The sequence below is a fragment of the Monodelphis domestica genome, chromosome 1 (genome assembly GCF_027887165.1).
Source record: "Monodelphis domestica isolate mMonDom1 chromosome 1, mMonDom1.pri, whole genome shotgun sequence".
Classification (NCBI taxonomy): Eukaryota; Metazoa; Chordata; class Mammalia; order Didelphimorphia; family Didelphidae; genus Monodelphis; species Monodelphis domestica.
The window spans coordinates 270292138-270311338 of record NC_077227.1 but is presented as its reverse complement, the minus strand read 5'-3'; the positions used below and the strand labels follow the sequence as shown (position 1 = coordinate 270311338).

Genomic DNA, 19201 nt, shown 5'->3' with positions numbered 1-19201 from the left:
CCCAAAGAACTATGCACATATGGTGTGATAATGAGAATCATGAAGTAAAGTTTCTGACACTGGCCTAAGGCTACTTAAATACATCTTGTAAGGAATGAAAGACAAGAGTATTCCTGAAAACTAGGAATGCAGAATTTCTATACAATGTAATTTATTATCTCTCCATCAATCTCTCTTGCTTGGATTAATCCAATACACATATGCATTTCTAAAGTTTCAGACATTTATCTCCTTCAGAAAATTTCTATTATTTCTTTTGGCTCTTGAGTAATAGAAGGCTTCAATTAATTTAAAGATCAGATTTCCTACTAATATACAATCTGTCACTCTTTCCATGAATTCCTACTACCCTCTGGCTAATCATTTGATCACATATATCCTTTGTTGTAGGTTACTCTTTTGTTTTCAAATGGGAATCCAATTTCACTGAATTCCAGGCTGAAGAAGTGAATCATCTATGCCTCAAGAAACCTGCACACATTAAATATTTGTATTCTTTCTCTCTCAAAAGATCTCTATAGATATGAAAAAGAAATAATAAAACTAATTAGCTCTTCCTTTTTAGAAAATGTTAGCTTATGTCTTAAGGTTTATGAAAAACATGTAGCTCTCTTCAGGAAAAACAAATGACTAATGAAACAAGTAATGCTATGGTAAGTATCTTGTATTCACTATCAAAAACGTTAACAGTAAAAAAAAATACACACACACACACATATATGCAAGTATGTCTAATGTATGCCTATTATCTATGGGCACATTCATGTATGCATAAGCACGTATCCTAGTCATTAAACTAGGATAAAAAAATCTTAGTTACATTTGCACAGCAGAATCAACTTCATAAAGATAAATGTAAAGGGTTTTGAAGGCACAGTATCAATGGAGAAGACCCAATCTCTATTATTTTCACTTAAGAGGTATATTGGATTGAATAGCTGCTACACCTTTTGTTTCATATTTTCCATTTATGGCATAAGGAAGTGTTTAAAATGTATCTTGGGGAGAAGGCACAAGCAAGGATTTGTAAGTGATTTTCCCTGACAGAGACACATAAGTAGCCCCTAATACAAGACATACTATGTTCTACTCTAAATTAATAGTCATAACAGGGTCATCTGTAAGAAGTATGGTTATGAAAACCATATAGTTAAGTGGCTCTGGCATCCAAACCGAAGCCAATATCAGTGCTATAAGATATACCTTGATGACAGGTATTCAGCTATTACAAATCACTCAGTTTCACCACATTTATTAAACAGAAATTCTTTTCTTTTTCCTTTTAAATAAAGGGTGGAAATGATTTAGTCAAAAACTGCACTGAAAGGGGAAAAACACATATTTGCCTACCTAATATAATGTTCCAAGAACTATATAGAATGAAATTTTTCATATAAAAGAGAATATAAAATGAGAAAGAAACAATGAGATACAGAGCAAATAGTATTTTATGGTAGGCATGACATTTATATGAAGGGCAGAATAGCCTAGTAGGCAGAGGTGTGCTCTTGGAATGAGAAGACCTTCAACGGGCTCTGACATATACTGCACTGTGAGAGAATATTTAATAAGAATGTTATAGTAATAACATTTATACAGTGCTTTCATGGTTGCAAAGCACTTTATAAGCCAAGTACCCACACATCATTTTTTTTGAGCCTTACAACAATTCTATCAGTTAGATATTAAGGTTATTATTACAAATATTAGTCCCAAATTACAGATGAGGAACTTAAGACCAAGGATGTTAAATGACTTGTTCAAGGCCATATCTAGTAAATGTCAGAGGCAGGATTTGAACCAGCCTCTTCCAGACTCTAAGTCCAGTACTCTACCTACTCTGCCTCTGTGTATAGCATTATCAGATTAACTCTCTAAGACTATAAGTTGCAGACATATTATAGTATTGAACCACTGAAGGTTGGAAACCACCCCCGCCCAAAAAAAGGAGGACAAGAAGGGAAAAGTTTTGTATGGAAGAGAAAATGAGTAGATTGGATGATAGCAAGCACATAAAAGAAGAAAGTGAGAAAGGCCAAATAAAAAGATTATTCAGAATTTTCAGAACTTTTCATTTCAATTACTCAGAAATTTCAAGTTGTTAACTACATCTGACCAACACACAGTGTAGTATTATCAGGCCGATGCTATATTTCCTTTTAACACAGATGGATGACATAATTTTATGGATAGTGCAATATTTATAGACACATTTTACAGACATTGAAACCATCAAACAACTCAATGTCTAATCCAAATTTGTACAATAGAAGTGAATATTTCTATGATAGGGCTTTATAATATCTTAATTTACTTCTATAACTATAGTCACAAAGAGGTCTTTGGTCTGCTTTCTAGTTGCATGCCCTCTCTCTCTCAGAAGCTAACTTTTAAAAAATTCATATCTGGAATTTCATTGGTTTAGGGTGTTGGTGGTGAGGAAACTTCTGTATCAATGCAGATCAACAAGAATTTTGCAACTCAGTCTTGAACAGTTGCCTGGAGGCAAAGAGGTCAGGCTGCTCAGGTCACATAGTCAGTATGGATCAGAGAAAAGACTGGAATACAAATAGTTCTGATTCCAAGGCTGCTGCTACCCAAGCAAACCATGTTCTTATTGAACTGAAAAATTAAACTAAATTTTAAAAACTAAAAACATCCAAAATAATCACTAGAAACTCTTCTTTCCAGCACTGTAAAAAATGCTCACCAATTTGTTTTAATTGCTATCATTAAACTGGAATAAGAGCTTCCTTCAAACATCTCTAATTGGAGGAACCAAGCATTAGAAACCAACAGTTTAAACAAAGATAATTAATTTTTTGGCTAAATAGTTCAAATAAAAATATGAAGAGGATTACTTATAGCTATTTTAAAAAGAGATTTAGATTTTCAGCACTTGGGGAAGTTTAGCAACTTCTTAAAGGATTAGTCAATCAACCCAAAACAAAGAGATGCACTATTGGCAGAAATACTATGTTTGCTTTTAGTCTATGGGGGTTTTCATTTTACTTATGTTTCCTAGTTATATTCATTCATGGGAAATTAATCTTTTCATATTCATAATATCTTTATTTTCTTCACTAAAATTCTAGATCCTGAGTTAAGCTCCTTCTCCTTATAACAACTTGCCCTCCTCTCTTCCCCATGGATTAAAAAAAAAAATCTTGATATTTTAAAAGATCCTAACTCTGAGTTTTAAAATATTTTCTTTCATTGCCCAAAAACCTAAATGTGTGTCCTGGAGGTCAGGAGAGAATCTTAAATCTGGGTAAAAGTCTAAAGATTTTTACTTTTTAGAAAATCATGCACCACCATAATAGAATTTAATAAAGTTAAACTTCAATTCATTCATTCATCCATTATAGAATCAAAAATATGAGAGCTAGAAGAGACCTTAAAAATCACTCAAACTCATTCTTTTATAAAATAGTAAATTAAGGCTCTTAGTGGTTAAGGGAAGTAGTTGATTATAGATTTAAGTCTTCTCCCTCTCAATACAGATCTACAACGGGCAAATCTCTAGTCATATTTATGGAGGACCCCTAGCCTAGGAATGGGAAGGAAGGAACAATTTATGGGGATACACTACTTTACAAAGCACATAATAAATGTACGGAATTAATTCTTAAAAAAACAAACAAACATTAAGGTACTACCATGAATGAAGCATAGGCGCAAAGATAATTCTTATTCATAAACATTTTGCATGTCTTTTAAGACTAATATTTAAACTGCATTTTTTTACTGTTTATCTTGAGAGGAAATCAATGAACTCTTCAAAAAAGGAAAGGTTTAGGGGAAATGTGCTTAAAAAAAAAAGACAGCAATGCCTATAGAGTTGGAACTAGGCTATTAAAAAGGTAACCAACTAAATAACAAAAGTATGCTGCTGCTATAAAGGAACTGGCCAGCAGAGGGAGTCCGGATAGTACAATACTACACAAATTCTGGTTTCCGTCCATCAATTTAGTCCACATTCTTTCCTGTGGTAGCCTAACTGGAAAGAAAATATACAGCAATCTGGTATCTGGCATTTGAAAATGGAGATTGCAGTTTTCTACATCAAGGAAAGGCTTTAAATGATTCAACATTAAATCACAAATTTTCTGCCTACAACTATAGCCCACACTCTGTGCCAAAAAATCAGGAGGCCAGGTGGCTAAAATGACTAGGCTTAAGTGCAATGGATCTTATTAGTAGTTATCTTCCAGATTTAGAAACTGGAGGCTCAATATGCCAGTCCTTTGCTATGTTTCTCTTTAAAACTTAGATTAGTTCACTCTACATTGTACCCAGTCAGAGTTTATAGAACAGAGCCCAGTTCTATGAAAATCTGGGCCATTTAAAACAACTTTTGAAGGTACAATAACACTATTAACGTTTAATATTCTTTTTTTATAACCTATGGTTGTAACTAAACACATAACATCAGAGTACAAAGACTATAATTTCTTCAGTTATAATTCATGATTATAAAGGTAAGAAATAATTGCCTATGAGTTTGTTCCATATACGTAAGGTTATGTGAACATAAATATATATTTTAGATCAAATAAAAAATGAAGTTACAATCATATTGACATCACTACATCCGGGCAAGAGGTTATAAGTGAACTGGAGCTTTTGGGTCTTCCCAAGTTGGAAATTTTCACTATTATGCTGTCTCTCTCTAGTAATCAGCTAAAAGCAAAACTAAGTTGGTCCAAGATTTTTTTTTTTAAGAAGAGAATTATAAAATACTTTATATTTGGTTGAATTAAATCTCCAAGGAGAACTACTTATTTTCTACTACAGATCTTTCTGCTCTTAACCTACTAAATTCAAACTCTCTAAGCTCATGCTTTCTGTCTCTAAATTACATATACATATTAAAACTTCCAGATGCTTATTTGTCTGGCATCTTGCAACAAAGACTCCCTTCCCCCAAGTGCCACTTTTTGGCCAGAGAAATCATGTGGTTCTTCAGGCTTCCCTTTTCATTTCTATACTTCAGATTCCTAATGCTAAAAAACTGTTAGCATTGGCTGTAGATCATTAACTGTTCTGAATTCAGTTCAGTTCAACAAACATTTATTATTTTATTACATGGGTTTTCATTTTCCACAGTTCTTACTAAAATAACTTGCTCTCCAATTTCTTTCAGCACTGTTATATTCTTGTTATGGCATGTAATTCATTCTAACTAGCCCTTGAAACAGGATCTCATAATTTAATCTTATTTTTTTAATAAGAAATTTGTTATTTAGAGACATTCTAAAAGTATACAATCTTCCTAAGTAGTGTGATATTCATATTGTAAATAAATAACTGTTGACTGATAAATCATAGCAGGTACCACAGCCAACACAATAGACATTTCATAAAGTTTTGGTACCACATTTTCACTTATAGAAAACTGCTGCCAATAGCCTCCTAATGTCCCATGGTCTTCTCAGATCAATTAATAGCCTTCTTTCTCCCTCATGAATCTGAACCAAGATCGGCCAAAATGTTACAGGATTAGCATAGGACCTTTTTTTCTCCTGTCAGTCTAGAATATTATTTTAAGTGTATATCTTCCACATCATTTTTCACACATTTTTGTTGGTGGGCAAGATATGTCATGCTAAATTTAGAAACAAAAGGAATGCAGAAGATTGGGAAATTTTGTTCAAAGACAGCCTCTCTAAATTGGGACAAATATTGACAAAACATTAAACAACTATATTGCTTATTATATGTCATTAGTTAACATGAGTTACATTAAAAAAAAAAAAGATTTATCATCTCATTGGCCCAATTAAAAAAAAAAAGATATTGGAGAAAAGGGCTTCCATTTTGGGGGAAAACAAGATTTTTGTCAATATTCAATTATGAAGAGCTTTAGAAGTCAAAGAAAATAGTTTATGTTTTTTTCCTAGTGGCAAAAGGGACCTCCTGCAGTTTCTTGAGCAAAGGAATGGCAGCCAGACATAGTACCATTAGATATAACACTTTGGCAGCTCTATGGCAAATGTATTGGCAGGGAAACTAATTAAGAGGCTACTGCAATAATACAAATAAAAGATAAAACAAGAATTCTAGAGCCAAACAGAATTTAATCCCTCTTCCACAAGCAGATGTTCCAATAATGTCCCTTTATAGGGTTGTTTTTTTTGTTTGTTTTAATTATCTACAATTCTTTCAACTAACCTTTATATTGCAAGATCAGTCTCTCCCCACTCCAGTCCATACTCTACATAGCTGCAAGTGATTTTTCCTAAAGTACAGGTCTCACCATATGAATAAAATTCAGTACCCTATCATTTCTAGTATCAAATACAACCTCCTCTGCTTGATATTCAAAGCCCTTCACTACCTGGCCTTGACTTACCTTTCCAATTTTTTCATACATTAGCATGCTAATATTGGACTTCTTCCTGTTCTTCATACATGACATTCCATTTCCCATCTCTGAGCCTTTGCACGAGAAGCTCCCCACCCCTGAAAGGTGAGCTCTCATCACCTTGGCCTCTCAGAATCCCTAAATTTCTTTAAGAGCCAGCTTATATACCACCTTCTTCATAAGACCCAGCTGCTAATGTGTTCTCTTTCAAAATTTGTCTTGTATGCACTTTAAATACTTATTTGTATTACCAAAACTGTTCCTGAGGTAGAACATAAGCTCCCTGTGAGGAGCCTAACTCGGTATTAGTCAAGGGTCTGGCTAAAAAGCTATTTCTATTGGTGTTTGTTGCTGCGATGGGTGCTGTTTACCAGCCTCTACACTGGCTGCTCTCCTGAGGTGCCTACTGCAGGGGGGACCGTGAGTGCAGGCAGCACCTGCAGGGACAGCACCTTCCAAAAGAGGTTCTTCTGCATTTCTTAAAGAAACCTGCCATTGGTGGCAGCGGGGGTTTTGTTGTTGCTTGTTCCATTTTTGGCTTCCAAATCAGACCACTGTCTCATGTTAACTGGTAGTTACGGCCCTCCTTCTCCATCTTTCCGTCTCTCTTCCCGCCTTGGCCTGACCCTTAGAGCCCTCCCATAAGCTAGCTCCCGTCTACTTTTTCAATCTTACTTCACATTACTTACCTTCACATGTACCCTTTGAACAGGTATGGACTTGGATGTCTGACCTCTCCTATTTCAGGGAAATTGGTCAGTACATTCCCCATGCTTAAAACGCTCTCTTCATCAGGGCCTCTGGAAACCTTCCTTTAAGATCCAGTGTGAGCAATGATAGTACATAGCTATTATTTATATAGTGCTTACTGTGCAAGGCAAAACAGGAAAGGTTTTGCAATTATCTCATCTAAAACAATAACCTTGGGATGTGGGTACATTTTACAGAGAGGGAAACTGGGGCAAAGAGGTTCAGTGACTTGCCCAGGATCACACAGTTGGCAAGTATCTGATTGGAATTTGGGTTTTCCTGACTCCAGACCCAGCACTCTATTGACCTTGCTCCTCCATGAAGTTCTCCCCAAGCCCCTTTCTCATGCCTCAAATTCCTGATACTTTGCCCTTACCACAATCTCCCTCAAATCATACTTATTTATTTACAATTTATTCCTTCATTAGATTGCAATATTCAGTTTCACTTTTTCATCTTTGTATAGAGACATATAAAGTAGTTGCTGTAAAATTTATCAAAGGGAATTATACTCAGCCAAATTTGACATCCCTGTAATTTTCACCCATCAGTATGTTGCTCTTTTTTTGGAAGAGATGCTAGATTTGAGAGGTTAAATTTAAACACCACTTTTAAAAAATTACACTGTAAATTCAGACGATGGCAAGCCATTTTAAGTAGAATTGGCCATACCAGGTAAATTAGAAATATCCAGGTTTAGGAGTGGAACCCCAAAGTGTCACAGCAAGACACTGAATACATCAAATTCTGGTTTCCTATTACAAAATGGAACATCACTCAGAATAGGTTTTCAAATCAGCATAGAAAATTATAATGGATGAAAAGGTGTTTGGTTTTCTTGACTACAATAATTAAAATGAGAAGGAAATTACTTGGAGGTGCTGAGAAAGTCTTTCTTCCTAATCAATAACATAACTTTCCCCCCATGGAATTAAAAGAAAAAAATATTAATTAAATATTGTGAGGTTCAGGACTTCCAAGTATGGTGGCAAGCACAATTTTTTGATGGGATGTTAATCAGGTCTTAGGTTAATCAGGTGAAGGAATGAGTTGAGCAATACTCCAATGGGTGACTGCTCAGGGCTCCAGGTTTCAAAACTGAACTTTATTAAACCTAACAAATATAAAATTTCTTTTGACCACACAATCTTGTATTAAGTACAAAATTTGTAAACATTTTCCATATAGCTTTTTGTTTAGTTAACATTTGGTGGTCTGGCAAATGATAAAACAAAATAAATAAGCCATTTATCACTTGAAGAAATTTTAAAACTCTCTACAAGAATCCCATATTTTGTATTTAGATGCTCAGGGCCTTTATTTAAGTAACCAACTGGTAATTACTTCATTCAACAGGCATTAATTTCACAATTTTATATCTATAGTAGGCTTTAATACTGGAATGCATATTCATCTGAGTTCACAGTTTAGATCTACAGTCAATCTATAATAGAAAGAGGTAAAGATGAACAGAATGAGAAAAGGACACATCACACAAAAATATTTATACCAGTTCTTTTTGTAGTGGCAAAGAATTGAAAATCAAGGCGGTATCCATCAGTTGGGTAATAGCTGAACAAGTTCTGGTGTATGATTGTAATATTACTGTGCCATAAGAAATGACAAATAAAACAAATACAAAAAAATCTGGAAAAATTTCTATGAAGTGAAGCAAAGTGAAGTGAGCAGAACCAGGAGAGTGTTATACACAGTAACAGCAACAATGTTTGATGATCAACTGTGAATGACCTAATTATTATCAGCAATGCAAGGATTCAAAACACCTCAAGGACTCATGACAAAAAAAAAAGGTTGTCCATCACCAGAGAAGGAACTGATAGAGAGTCTGAATGTAGACTGAAGTGTACCATTTTTCACTTTATTTCCTTCAGGTTTTTTTTTCTCTCTTATATAAGTGATATGTGTCTTCTTTCATGCCATGACAAACACGGAAATATGTACTGCATGACTATCCATGTATAACCTATATCATATTGTCTGCCTTTTTGGGGAGAAGGGAGGAGAAAGAGGAAGAGAGAGGTAAACTGCAAAATGTTAGGAAATAATTATTAAAAATTGTATCTACATTTAAGTGGAAAAAATATAATAACTAAAAAAAGTAAACAGAATGACTGTTTCATAGTAGCATATTTTTTCCTGGCCAATGTTCCTCTCCCTGCATCCTCTACTTTGGTCATATCAGTAAGTCTGATTTACTAAAGACAACTTATTTTTCACAAAAGATTTTTATCTTTAAAGAGATTATTAGGAGTGACAACTCACTACTGTTCTTCAAAAACATGTTTAAGATCCAGCTCTATAGCAGAAAGTAGACTATGAATTAAGACCTTGACTAGAGCACTGGTACTCGAATTTAACTGCCCCTGTGGTGGCTAGAATGAATCACTAGTGCCTGCCAAAGCAATAAAGCATTGTGATGAACATATAGAAACTGCTCATAGTCACAAATAAATCTAAAATCAAAATAAGAAATAACTTAAGGGGGGACTTCCGGTCAAGATGGCGGCTTAGAGAAAGCTAAAGTCCAGATCTCCTGAAACCCTTCCTTACCGATCTCAAACCAAATGCTCCTAGGGCACCGAAATTCAAAACGATCAACAACATAGACCCCGGGAGTCCTTTTCCTGGACCTGGACCTAAATCAAAAGGTACGGCCCCCCCCCCCAAAAAAAGTCAGAACCCGAGAGAACTCGGACCTAAGGGGTAGGCAGAAGGAAGGTCCTAGGACCCATCCCCCCCAACCCAGAGCGCCGAGTCCAAGTCCGAGGCAGCACAGGCAACCTCAGAGCCCCACGGCCTGCTATACTGAAGGCCACATCCTGAAAACAACCTAACCCAGTCGAGGGGGCACCCAGACAGCAGGGAAACAGAGAGAGAAGGGGGAGCTTGTAACCCCCTGGCTGGATCCTTACTAAATTCAACCCAGGGAAAGCTAATCTCATTAGGAGCCCTCAGAGGTCCGGGAAGCCCCGGCCCCTCCCACCGCAGAGAGCAGGAGCTGGCCTGCTAAGGCACAGGAACAAGGGCCAAGCTAGGCTTAGAGCATGGAAGTAAGGCAACGGAGAAGCATCAGGAGGGTGCCGAGGAGAGGAGGGCAGTAACAGGGACACACCAGCAACTCCTGGCTTCCTGGGAAGACAGAACAACAACTGCATAGAATGGACAATCTGCCTAGGGCTAAAACCTCTGAAAGCCAGACAGAGATAAGAAAAGCTAGTCCCCCCCCCCCCACTCAGATAGAGATGGCAAACTCCACAGAAGCACAAAAGTCCCAAAATTCAAAAAGAAACAAGAAGAAGGGGTCGAATTTAGACACATTTTATGGAGCAAAAATACAAAATACAGAGCAGATAGAAGAGGAAACACAAGTAAATGCTCTGAAACCTTCCAAAGGAAATGGAAATTCTTCACAAAACCATGAAGAATTTGAATCTGAAATGATCAAACAGATGGAAGCCTTCTGGGAGGAAAAGTGGGAAATAATGCAAAAGAAATTCACGCATCTACAAAACCAGTTTGACCAAACTGTAAAAGAAAACCAGGCTTTAAAGCAAGAACTAATAAAGCAAAGCCCAAAGAGCAAGAAATTGGAAGAGAACATAAAATATCTCACTGACAAAGTGACAGATTTGGAAAATGGAGGGAGAAGAGATAATTTAAGAATAATTGGACTTCCAGAAAAGCCAGAAATAAACAGCAAGCTCAACTTCATAATACAAGAGATAATCAAAGAAAATTGCCCAGAGATTCTAGAACAAGGGGGCAATACAGTCACTGACAGAGCTCACAGAACACCCTCTACACTAAACCCCCAAAAGACAACTCCCAGGAATGTAATTGCCAAATTCCAAAACTCTCAAACAAAAGAAAAAAATCCTGCAAGAAGCCAGAAAAAGACAATTTAGATATAAAGGAATGCCAATCAGGGTCACACAAGACCTTGCAAGTTCTACTCTAAATGATCGTAAGGCATGGAACATGATCTTCAGAAAGGCAAGAGAGCTGGGTCTTCAACCAAGAATCAGCTACCCAGCAAAACTGACTATATACTTCCAAGGGAAAGTATGGGCATTCAACAAAATAGAAGATTTCCAACTTTTTGCAATGAAAAGACCAGAGCTCTGTGGAAAGTTCGATATCAAAAATCAAAGAGCATGGAATAACTGAAAAGGTAAATATGAAGGAAAGGGAAAAGGAGAAAAATGTTATCTTCTTCTTTTACTCAAACTCTCTTCTATAAGGACTACATTTATATCAATCTATGTATACTAACATGTGGGGAAAATGTAATGTGTAAATAGGGGGAAAAGAAAGACCAAATAGAATAATCGTTCTCACACAAAGATTCACATGGGAAGGGGAGGGGAAGAAAACTCCTATAAGAAGGAGAGGAAGAGAGTTTTTACTTAAACCTTGCTCTCAGGGAAATCAACTCTGAGAGGGAAAAACATCCAGATCCATTGGGATTTGAATTCTATCTTACCCAACAAGGGTAGGGAGAAGGGAAAACCAAGGGGGGAAGGGGGAGAGGGAAAACAAAAGGGGAGAGAAAGAGAGGGGGGGAAGGGGAGGGAACAAATAGGGAGGGACTAAAAAGGGAAACATATCAAGGGAGGGGACAAGGGGGACCAATTTAAAGTAAATCACTGGACTAAAAGGTAGAGCCGAAGAAGAAAAGGTTAGAACCAGGGAAGGATATCAAAATGCCAGGGAGTCCACAAATGACAGTCATAACTTTGAACGTGAATGGGATGAACTCACCCATAAAACGTAGACGAATAGCAGAATGGATTAGAATCCAAAACCCTATCATATGTTGTCTTCAAGAAACACACATGAGGCGGGTTGACATCCACAAGGTCAGAATTAAAGGATGGAGTAAGACCTTCTGGGCCTCAACTGAGAGAAAGAAGGCAGGAGTGATAATCATGATATCTGATAAAGCCAAAGCAAAAATAGACCTGATCAAAAGGGATAGGGAAGGTAATTATATTTTGTTAAAAGGGACTTTAGATAATGAGGAAATATCACTAATCAACATGTATGCACCAAATAATATAGCACCCAAATTTCTAATGGAGAAACTAGGAGAATTGAAGGAAGAAATAGATAGTAAAACCATATTAGTGGGAGACTTAAACCAACCATTATCAAATTTAGATAAATCAAACCAAAAAATAAATAAGAAAGAGGTGAAAGAAGTGAATGAAATCTTGGAAAAATTAGAATTAATAGACATATGGAGAAAAATAAATAGTGATAAAAAGGAATACACCTTCTTCTCAGCACCACATGGCACATTCACAAAAATTGACCATACATTAGGTCACAGAAACATAGCACACAAATGCAGAAAAGCAGAAATAATAAATGCAGCCTTTTAAATGCAGATCACAAGGCAATAAAACTAATGATCAGTAAAGGTACATGGAAAACCAAATCAAAAACTAATTGGAAATTAAACAATATGATACTCCAAAATCGTTTAGTTAGAGAAGAAATCATAGAAACAATTAATAATTTTAACGAGGAAAATGACAATGGCGAGACATCCTTTCAAACCTTTTGGGATGCAGCCAAAGTAGTAATCAGAGGTAAATTCATATCCCTGAGTGCATATATCAACAAACTAGGGAGAGCAGAGATCAATCAACTGGAAATGCAAATAAAAAAAACTCGAAAGTGATCAAATTAAAAACCCCCAGCAGAAAACCAAACTAGAAATCCTAAAAATTAAGGGAGAAATTAATAAAATTGAAAGTGATAGAACTATTGATTTAATAAATAAGACAAGAAGCTGGTACTTTGAAAAAATAAACAAAATAGACAAAGTACTGGTCAATCTAATTAAAAAAGGAAGGAAGAAAAGCAAATTAACAGCATCAAAGATGAAAAGGGGGACAGCACCTCCAATGAAGAGGAAATTAAGGCAATCATTAGAAATTACTTTGCCCAATTATATGGCAATAAATACACCAATTTAGGTGATATGGATGAATATATACAAAAATACAAACTGCCTAGACTAACAGAAGAGGAGATAGAATTCTTAAATAATCCCATATCAGAAAATGAAATCCAACAAGCCATCAAAGTACTTCCTAAGAAAAAATCCCCAGGGTCTGATGGATTCACCAGTGAATTCTATCAAAAATTCAGAGAACAGTTAATCCCAATACTATACAAACTATTTGACATAATAAGCAAAGAGGGAGTTCTACCAAACTCCTTTTATGACACAAACATGGTACTGATTCCAAAACCAGGCAGGTCAAAAACAGAGAAAGAAAACTATAGACCAATCTCCCTAATGAATATAGATGTAAAAATCTTAAATAGGATACTAGCAAAAAGACTCCAGTAAGTGATCAGAAGGGTCATTCACCATGATCAAGTAGGATTTATACCAGGGATGTAGGGCTGGTTCAATATTAGGAACACCATCCACATAATTGACCACATCAACAAACAAACCAAAAAGAATCACATGATTATCTCAATAGATGCAGAAAAAGCCTTTGATAAAATACAACACCCATTCCTATTAAAAACACTAGAAAGCATAGGAATAGAAGGGTCATTCCTAAAAATAATGAACAGTATATATCTAAAACCGTCAGCTAATATCATCTGCAATGGGGATAAACTAGATGCATTCCCAATAAGATCAGGAGTGAAACAAGGATGCCCATTATCACCTCTACTATTTGACATTGTACTAGAAACACTAGCAGTAGCAATTAGAGAAGAAAAAGAAATTGAAGGCATCAAAATAGGCAAGGAGGAGACCAAGTTATCACTCTTTGCAGATGACATGATGGTCTACTTAAAGAATCCTAGAGATTCAACCAAAAAGCTAATTGAAATAATCAACAACTTTAGCAAAGTTGCAGGATACAAAATGAACCCACATAAATCATCAGCTTTTCTATATATCTCCAACACAGCTCAGCAGCAAAAACTAGAAAGAGAAATCCCATTCAAAATCACCTTAGACAAAATAAAATACCTAGGAATCTATCTCCCGAGACAAACACAGGAACTATATGAACACAACTACAAAACACTCTCCACACAACTAAAACTAGACTTGAACAATTGGAAAAACATTAACTGCTCATTGATAGGACAAGCCAACACAATAAAAATGACCTTCCTACCCAAACTTATTTATCTATTTAGTGCCATACCCATTGAACTCCCAAAATATTTCTTTACTGATTTAGAAAAAACCATAACAAAATTCATTTGGAATAACAAAAGATCAAGGATATCCAGGGAAATAATGGAAAAAAAAAACACATATGATGGGGGCCTTGCAGTCCCAGACCTTAAACTATATTACAAAGCAGCAGTCATCAAAACAATTTGGTACTGGCTAAGAAACAGAAAGGAAGATCAGTGGAATAGACTGGGTGAAAGCGACCCCAGCAAGACAGTATACGATAAACCCAAAGATCCCAGCTTTTGGGACAAAAATCCACTATTCGATAAAAACTGCTGGGAAAATTGGAAGACAGTATGGGAGAGATTAGGAATAGATCAACACTTCACACCCTACACCAAGATAAATTCAAAATGGGTGAATGACTTAAACATAAAGAAGGAAACCATAAGTAAATTGGGTAAACACAGAATAGTATACATGTCAGACCTTTGGGAAGGGAAAGGCTTTAAAACCAAACAAGACATAGAAAGAATCACAAAATGTAAAATAAATAATTTTGACTATATCAAATTAAAAAGCTTTTGTACAAACAAAACCAATGTAACTAAAATCAGAAGGGAAACAACAAATTGGGAAAAAATCTTCATGGAAACCTCTGACAAAGGTTTAATTACTCAAATTTATAAAGAGCTAAATCAATTGTACAAAAAATCAAGCCATTCTCCAATTGATAAATGGGCAAGGGATATGAATAGGCAATTCTCAGATAAAGAAATCAAAACTATTAATAAGCACATGAAGAAGTGCTCTAAATCTCTTATAATCAGAGAGATGCAAATCAAAACAACTCTGAGGTATCACCTCACACCTAGCAGATTGGCTAACATGATAGCAAAGGAAAGTAATGAATGCTGGAGGGGATGTGGAAAAGTAGGGACATTAATTCATTGCTGGTGGAGTTGTGAACTGATCCAGCCATTCTGGAGGGCAATTTGGAACTATGCCCAAAGGGCGACAAAAGACTGTCTACCCTTTGATCCAGCCATAGCACTGCTGGGTCTGTACCCCATAGAGATAATGGACAAAAAGACTTGTACAAAAATATTCATAGCTGCGCTCTTTGTGGTGGCCAAAAACTGGAAAACGAGGGGATGCCCATCAATTGGGGAATGGCTGAGCAAATTGTGGTACATGTTGGTGATGGAATACTATTGTGCAAAAAGGAATAATAAAGTGGAGGAATTCCATGGAGACTGGAACAACCTCCAGGAAGTGATGCAGAGCGAAAGGAGCAGAACCAGGAGAACATTGTACACAGAGACTAATACACTGTGGTATAATCGATGTAATGGACTTCTCCATTGGTGGTGGTGTAATGTCCCTGAACAATCTGCAGGGATCCAGGAGAAAAAACACTATTCATAAGCAAAGGATGAACTATGGGAGCGGAAACACTGAGGAAAAGCAACTGCCTGAATACAGCGGTTGAGGGGACATGACAGAGGAGAGACTCTAAACGAAACTCTAATGCAAATATTGACAACATGGAAATGGGTTCGAATCAAGAACACATGTGACACCCAGTGGAACCACGCGTCGGCTATGGGGGGTGGGGGAGAGGAAAAGAAAATGATCTTTGTCTTTAATGAATAATGCTTGGAAATGATCAAATAAAATATTATTTAAAAAAAAAGAAATAACTTAAGTCATGGACTTGAACATACTTACCTCCAATGTTCTGAATGATTATTGTACTTGCCACAGCCACCTAAAAAATAGCATATTTATTAAGAATACATAAAAATATTTTACAATAAATATCAGCATATCAGAACCTTTTTAGTATAATAAACAGTATTATTAAACTAAAGGGAGAAGGCATTCACAACATTGAAGACATGAAGTGCACTACGTCTACCATTTATAATTTTACATTTAGAACAACATCTAGAACAATACAAATACTTGTCTCATATGAAACCTTCCTTTAAAAATTCCCCTAAATACTTTAAGGTTCTTTTCAGCAACATGGGGTACTCTGCCCAACTAATTCAGATCACACTCCTAGAACATCAAATGGTTTTGAAAGTTGCTGTGACTAAAGGAATTCATCTCCCTATGGTGAAGCGGCTGAACCCCTCTGAATTTAGCTATACTGGTTATCAGACAATAGATATGCCATCAATTACTGAGCACAGGCTACATCCTTAGGACTCAGTTAACACCAGAGACACAGAAAGGTTGTGATCTGTGCTGGAGCGCAGTACACTGATAAATCATATCCTTAGTCTAATTGTATTTTATACTGATCAATTCATAAAATAGAACCCATTTGGTTTTATTTGCCCTTTTTGCTAACTTAGGCACATTCTTCTGTGGGCAGCCTAATGGATGTTATTGTTGTGTGGGCAGGAGAATGACATATGACCCTTGGCACTCATCAGTATGGCATACTAAAGGCCTTTGGGATTCTCTATTCTACTTTTAGGTAGAGGTAGGCTATCTTAAGAAAGGTAAAGGAAGGGGCAGCTGGGTTGCTCAGTGGATTGAGAGCCAGGCCTAGAGACAGGAGGTCAAATCTGGCCTCAGACACTTCCCAGCTGTGTGACCTGGGCAAGTCACTTAACCCCCATTGCCTAGCTCTTACCACTCTTCTGCCTTGGAACTGATACCTGGTATTGATTCTAAGATGGAAGGTAAGGGTTTAGAAAAAAAAAAAAGGTAAAGGTATTAACTGGAACAAGTTCAAAGAGCTCCTTAACCACCTAAATCCAAAATCTGGAAATTTTGTGTGCTGTAGTGATTAAAAAAAAAAAAGACAAATCTTATTCTCTCTGAAATTTAAAAATCACACCCTTGTACCTGGGATCAGTTCACTGGCTATCCCTAGGGTTCAGACACACCCAGGAAGCAGGGAGAACTCTCACGTCATAGTGGGCCTTGTAAAAATGGAGATTTGAATCCCGGACTTCAATTCCCAGAAGTCCTTGGAACTTCCCAGAATTCCCCAGAATCTCACCTGAGTGTAAGATCACAAATTATTATTTAAAGGGACTCTCCACCTACTTGAGGCTCACTCTCCCAACCTCCCTCTCTCCCTCTCTCCCTCTCCCTCCCCCTAGCCTCCCCCCTTCTCTCTCTCTCCCTGCTTCTACTTCTAAGGACACGCGACTCTCTACCTAGCAGGCAAGATGTAGGTTGCATGTGCTTTCTTATTTTGTATTTTCTTTACTTCTTAATCTTTAATAAATCTCTAAAATTATAATACTTTTAGCAGAGAAACTAAATTTAATCTTAACAGCCTGAAGACCTAGTATATCTCTGGAAATATTTAACCCCCTAAAGTCCTTTAGTTTTTTATTTTTCCAAACTGTTAAGCATACCCTTAGGACCAGTGATTTCTCCTCTGACATTTTACAGAAAAGAATTTGCCAACATCCCTTTAAATAATCCAAAATGTATTAGTCAAAATTATGGCATCAACTTTTCTCTGCATACAAAAGTGATGTCCAATATTTTAGGATGAACTTGAGATGTTTTTCTAGGAATAGTAGCCAGAAATATTCCCTTGCCAGTTGCCTTGTGATCAATGACATTTAAACTGATTCCTAGCCTTAGAACAGCTTTCCTCCAGGCAAAGTTATTTAAAAAGACGTCAGAATCTTGGCCATACTTACATTATACTTTACTTCTTAGATAAGTATAGAAAAGTTAGAGTACCAAATCTATTACCATATTACAAAATTTGTAAAATAAATCAATTAATCAATATTCAAATATTATTTGTTATTAATAGCATAAAATTTTATCTAAGATATTATAAGAAACTTTTTTTCTGAATTATTTAAAACACTTTTTAAGATTTACTTCTCTGAATAATATGCCATCCACATTATATCCCAGTTTCACAGAGGTCAAAACAGACCCAAAGAGCATACTCTCTAACTGAAGAACTGGGTCAAAAGTTAACCACTGAGTTCCCAGTTAAACCTTTATCTAATAAAATCATACCACTTTTCTACTTCATATTGGTGAGAATTCTAAAAGAAAATGGCACTGAACACTTTGCTTATTTTAAGCAATTAATAAGTTTCACTTCTTTGGCAATATATACTCTTCTAGAAAACTGATGCTAAAGTAAGAAACCCAGAGGTATATGCTAATGCAAATTAACAGTGATGATAGTGATGATGCTTAGAGGCATGTTTATAAATCAAGAAGAACTAATCAGTATGTTTTCTTAAAACATTTTCTTCTATTGAACCTTCAACAAATGTGTTCTTCAGTCAAACCACATGCAGGAAGTTCCTTGATGATTGAATACATTCTCATATTTATATCTTTATACAATAAACATCCTGTTCTCTTAGAAATAAAAATTATCATCAAGGATAATTATCAAGAACTTTTATAATCAATTTCATATCCTTATCATATTCTTCACTTTGCCAAAGATTTAGTCCATTCGTATCACTAAGAGACTAACTCATAATGGTAGTTTGAGATTAAAACATGTCTTTTTGTGTTTTTGAAACATGTTTGTCTTAGTTTGATTATAAACTCAGAATGTTTTTCACCATCACCTTTTCAATTATCTTCCTGAATCAATGCAGTATGTTTGAATGCACTAGCCATGGAGCTGGAAGACTTGAGTTTTAATTCTGATTCTATTTCTTTCTAGTATAATATAACATAATGTCTGTGGGTCTTAGTTTCTTCATTGATAAAATGGTGTAACAATATCTATATTACCTATTTTACAGGGCTAATGTGAGGACTGAGTGAGTTTAATGAAGGTAAAAGCATTTCATGACCCCAAAGTATTTCGTAAATATTAGCTATGATTATTGTTTTTCCTCTCATTCTCATCATCAGAAACTTCATTAAATGTTCTA

At 35.9% G+C, this 19201-nt stretch overlaps 1 protein-coding gene across 3 annotated transcripts in view; it reads right to left on the bottom strand.

The window, feature by feature from the left end:
• The window catches only part of SLC38A6 (solute carrier family 38 member 6), an 85018-nt gene that overhangs the window by 39160 nt on the left and 26657 nt on the right, over positions 1–19201 (bottom strand). For all 3 annotated transcript variants that reach the window (XM_003339468.3, XM_016427993.2, XM_007472977.3), the window contains one exon: positions 16035–16074. In XM_003339468.3, coding sequence (XP_003339516.2) covers positions 16035–16074 — 40 coding nt within the window. The remainder of the gene's footprint in view (positions 1–16034; positions 16075–19201) is intronic.